Raw genomic sequence first — 5463 nt, forward strand, 5'->3', positions numbered from 1 at the left:
TATGATATAATTTAGATAATATAATAATTATATATTATATCTTATCTTGCTGAGTCTTTACGAATACAGGGCACTAGTTTAAATAAATTAAACAAACAGGCAACCCTCTTACCTTTCGTTGCTGGTTATCCTTCTGCAAGAGCTAAAAATGCAAGCTGGGCTAATGAATCCTCGTAGATACAAAAGTACACTTTTATTTCCCAAATTAGCTAAACATTAAATGGAGCAAAATGAATAAAAATGAAGTAAATAAAATAACTAAGTCTGACCCTCAAAAGACCATAAACTGTCATTCTACTCTCCTGAACTAGATTAAGTAATCATCCCCTAAATCTCACAGTCTGATTAATTATGCATTTAAACGGTAAAAGTCGTTTAGAGAACCCATTCTCTATATGATGCCATGAACCCATCTGAAATAAAGAGACATATTTATTATATCACTCCAACATGTAAAAGATAATTAAATGAACATGTACACACTACACTTCTCTCTCTCTTTCCAAAGGGTAACTTTTTCAAAGTCTTAATATTACACTACCTTGCGATGGGTGTGCCCTTGAGTCCTCCTCCAAATTTGTTCTATACCACACCACCGGTAATCGAAGAATGTGCCCTCTTTGGCGCCCCGTACTGTTGGGCCCCATACATTACACATCACGAACACACACATGGACACGCCTTTTGGAATGGCATAGCAACCGAGTGCTGCACCCAGTCATGAGATCTCTGAAGGGGTCATCAAACCCATATCGCATGGTCACCAATTCTGACTGTTCTTTCATTTCAGCATTCTTCAAGGAATCAAGTGCTTGTCGCTAAGCCCTCCTGTCACTAAGCGGAAAAAGCTGAGATTAACAATTCACCACCACACCTATTTTTTAAGATATATATATATATATATATATCTATATATATATATATATATATATTAATATATATAATATATATTAATTATATAGCTAGGAAACGAAGTGACACTGCAGAGAACCTAAAGTTATGCTTACATTGCATTGCAAGAAGTGCACTGGCAGCACTTGGCCGCCCCTTGGGAACACATAATTCAATATTTCCAAAGTTTTATTGAGCACACTTACTGAGTCTTCTTGCATCAACTCGCTCTTACTTTCTTTATTCATTTGACACGTCTCTCAGCAATTATTCATCATCTTTTGCAATTTTGCGACAACTGTCATGGATAAACTATACTTGGTTTTTTTTTCCACCTGTCCACCCATCTGGGTGTACATTTGCAACTGAAAAGTATTTTAATAATTTACTGTATGCGAATTACACCGTTAATATTCGATTAAAACACTTTTCAGTTGCAAATGTACACCCAGATATCCTTTAATTTACCTAAAACTTACACATAGTGTAACTATTTTAAGCCCAGGATGCAGTGTTACCATGCACGAGCACCACAGGCGGGTGGATAGATGGAAAAAAACCGAGTAAAGTGCCATAAACAATACAAATACAGACAGCAAAAGCATTTAAAAGAGGAAAAGACATGAGGTAGAGTAAGAAGGTTATCCACTGTGGGAAGAGATCTGAGCCTTCGTCTTCAGCGTAACTTGACCCACCATATTACATCATCATATTAGGAAGTGACATTTCTCTCTCTCTCTCTCCTTACCCATCATACGTCCATCACCATTTCTCAACTTTCAGTCACGACGACTCTTATGTGAAAAAGTCGCATATGTCGAAGACTATGTTCATCTTTGTTTCAAATTGAAAACTGCTACTATTAGTGAAATTACGTTTGAGGCCGGCAGTAGATTTAGATTAAACGATAAAATGTCATATATATATATATATATATATTATTTATCTATATATATATAATATATATATATATATATACATCCATCCATACACACACGACTATACATATATATATATATATATATATATATATATATATTATATATATATATATAATAAATATTCACACACGCGCGCGCACAGCACACACACGGGAAACAGCCTCCTAATGCAAGAATACACAGTTGCTTAGAAGGTCAAGAATAATAATAATAATAATATCCACTATTGCAGCTCAGGGAGACAAATAATGTAGACACGGTACAGTATGCAAAATTAAGCTACAGCGAATATGAAGTTTTCGTAACAGACAGCTACGCCCAAACAGTAGCTTTAGAAGAACGGCAGTATCTTCATTAATAATAATAATAATAATAATAATAATAATAATATAATATTTCCGTTAGAAACCACAGGCAGATACAAATTTCACGTACGGTTTGCTAAATACAGTGGTATAGCTGACTCAAGACATGGGGTACTTCAAAAAAATATTTAGCTGAAACTTCTCAGCTGTAGGTATCCTTCCTTCAGTAAAGTGTCTTTCAGTAAAGTATCTAAGGATAAGGTAGGAGGCGGATGAAAGAGTGTACGTAAGAATACGGAAGAAGGACATACTATAATATAAAGTGTTCTAAAAATTAATAACATTTTGTAATATATTGACGGCAGAAATATTGGGAGGGTCCAGCCTATATCTCTGAAATGAAGAGAAGATTCATCTTGTGTATTATTGTGAAATAGTTTCTTACTCCCACTTCATCTCAACACTACTTTTTACCGTTTAGCATTTTCATTTTATTTTTTATTTGGTCGTATTACTTGATCAAGTCATTTCTGGTACCTACTTGAAAGGCACCAATCGAGCGTGGGAATGCTCAAAAGGTGAAAATAAAACGATTTTTTGTTCATCTTTGCGACACATATACATACGTTGCGTATGTAAATTATAGATATAGTAATAGATATATTATGTATAAATATATAATTAATTATAATCTATTTTATATATAAATAATATAAATATATGCATGTGTCACACGCATATATACTATATACGTATATGCATACATATATACATACATTCATGCATATACATATGACACCTGTTTTCAGTGAACTGGACGCTCGCCTTTTAAACAGCACGTTCTTAATGCAAATCGTTGCTGAGCAGTTTTTTTTTTTTTACTTTTATTTTTTATGGCAGCAGAATCCCTGACAATCGAATACGCACAATGACAGTGATATGATACGAAAGAAAATATTTCCACCAATTCGAATCAGGCCATGCATGCAAGCACGTGATTATCTTAGAATGTGGTGGTTGTCGGGGCCAGGATGTTGGATGCGTGAGCAAGGGAGAGGACGGTCTGATGGTGAGTGATGACAGGAGGGCCCAGGAGCTGAGCACTGGCTAACGTACCATCCCTACCAATCCAAGCAGTTGCACAATGTTAGTCAATATTCCTTTGGTGTTCTTTTCAGTGTCCACAGTTACCGTATGTATTTTCGACCTCCATCTGAGGTCTAAGGTGGCAAGACCGCATACCTCAACGCATAGGTGTATCTAAAACAGCAAGATTTAATCGTGTCGTTGGCAACTCAACGTATTGGCAATGACGTAACCTTATCAAGTTGACGTACGTGTATGTTTCGTGTTCGTACGCGTTCACATAACGTTTTGCACGGTGGATGGCGATGAAACTTTCATGTTGACCGTCCGGTCCCTCATGCCAGACGTTTCGTAGCTCTCAAGCTAAAACCGTCACGTTGTCGAGTGTACTTAGTGTTTAAGTGAGTTAGTGCCATTTCCGTTCAAGGACGTTCCGAGATGAATATTAATAACACACACGCCAAGCGCATATTATGCAATATGAATAATATTGTAAGCCCTCGAGTCAAGAGTAACCGGGAACTCGTTGATGAGTTTTTGGATAAATTTCGAGCAACGTGCACGCATGGTGTAACGCCCACTTCATATGAGATTCAGCTGATCCATGGTGGCAGTGCTTATGAGAGTCTGGCGGTGGATAACAAGGCAGATTTTGACATCACGGTGTCATTCGGGAGAGACTTCGTCTCGGAGAATTTCGACGTTGAACGTGACGAGAGTGGATATTTCATTCTGGAAGCAAAGAAACCCATGAGGCACTTGGATTGTAATAATTTGCTAGACTCGGCAAAATTACGGAGTGGCCTATTTAATGCCCTTAGACACCACGTTGATATGTTGAAGATACCTGGTGTCAATATCACGCACACAGACGGGTTGTGTGCTTTGGCCGTCGAGTTGCAAGAAAACATTGGCCCCAAAAGAAGAGTCTCCATGGATCTGGTTCCCCAAATTCCCTTTCGCTCCTGGGGTCAGTGTCCAGATCTCTTACCCCTAGAAAATATGCCAAAATGTCTCAGACAATACATTGACACAATAAATAAGAACAAATCGCCGTGCATGTTCTTTTCTCTTGGGATTCCAAAGGCTTTCAGGTTCCCTAACTCTGACCAACTGTTCAACATTTCGTTTTCCCTGCTAGAGAAGAATTTCATCCACAATGAGACAGACATCCGTGACATGGTTCGCCTGGTGAAGTACATTGCCAAGAGGCGCGATTGGAAGGACCGGCACCACTTCAAGTCCTTCTATGCCAAGAGAGTCGCCTTGAAATATTACGAGGAGCTCAAAGGAAAGGAACCTTGGGATGGTTGTCTCCTTCTGTTGGAAGGCTTGGAAAAGGAAGTGGGAAATGGCGTCATCGATGGATACTTCGTCGGAAATCAACCCCTCAGGGAATGGGACGACGACGAGGTAAAAGATTTCATCAGGGAAATTAGGATTGTCAGAAATATGAACATCTGGGATATCTAGAGAGAACTGTATCTTCCTCAACGTCTTCCACAGTTGTTACCAGGTAATTAATAAGAGATAACCAGCTTACTAACTAACTGTTTGTTCAACACTGTGAAAGTTTTATGACTAACAGTTTCATCCGTGACTCTCTCTCTCTCTCTCTCTCTCTCTCTCTCTCTCTCTCTCTCCTCTCTCTCTCTCCTCATTATACGTTCATCTCCATTCCTCAACTTTCAGTCAGGACCCTAATGTGTAAAAGTCGCATACATTGAAAACTATGTTCATCTCTGTTTCAAATTGAAAACTGCTACTATTAAAGAAATTGCGTTTGAGGGCGGCAGTAGACTTAGATTAAACGATAAAATGCCCCCCCCCCCCCCCCCCCGCCCCCTTCCCCCAAAAAAAAAAAAAAAAAAAAAAAAAAAAAAAAAATTCTGATGGAAGTGAGAAAGACGGTCTAGAAAGGAAATACGTGTAGGACCCGCAGTTACATGAATGACCTTGAAATCAGTCAGGAAAAAATCTTTTATTGAGACTATTATTCATAAATAAAAACTTTTAAAAATATTTATTTTTTGTGTAATAAAATTTAAGGTCTATTATATAATGTATGGGCGGTCGTATTTGATTTTTTTATTGTAATTGTACTGTAACTTACGTTATTCTGGTTTATTTTATTTTTTGTTTTTGTTTTATATTAACGGCCTAAGATCATTATTATTATGCGTCAATCCAAATATTACCATTATTAAAAAATCAGTTTTAACAATAATAATTTATATCTT

General features: G+C 37.3%; 1 protein-coding gene across 1 annotated transcript in view; it reads left to right on the forward strand.

Annotated features, from left to right (window-relative positions):
* Nucleotides 1–3497: 3497 nt before the first annotated feature.
* LOC135214785 (uncharacterized) overlaps nt 3498–5463 on the forward strand; it is a 24313-nt gene continuing 22347 nt past the window's right edge. Inside the window, exon 1 of the mRNA XM_064249141.1 lies at nt 3498–4739. Coding sequence (XP_064105211.1) covers nt 3662–4696 — 1035 coding nt within the window. The 5' untranslated portion in view covers nt 3498–3661 and the 3' untranslated portion in view covers nt 4697–4739. The remainder of the gene's footprint in view (nt 4740–5463) is intronic.

Source organism: Macrobrachium nipponense, chromosome 46 (genome assembly GCF_015104395.2).
Source record: "Macrobrachium nipponense isolate FS-2020 chromosome 46, ASM1510439v2, whole genome shotgun sequence".
Classification (NCBI taxonomy): Eukaryota; Metazoa; Arthropoda; class Malacostraca; order Decapoda; family Palaemonidae; genus Macrobrachium; species Macrobrachium nipponense.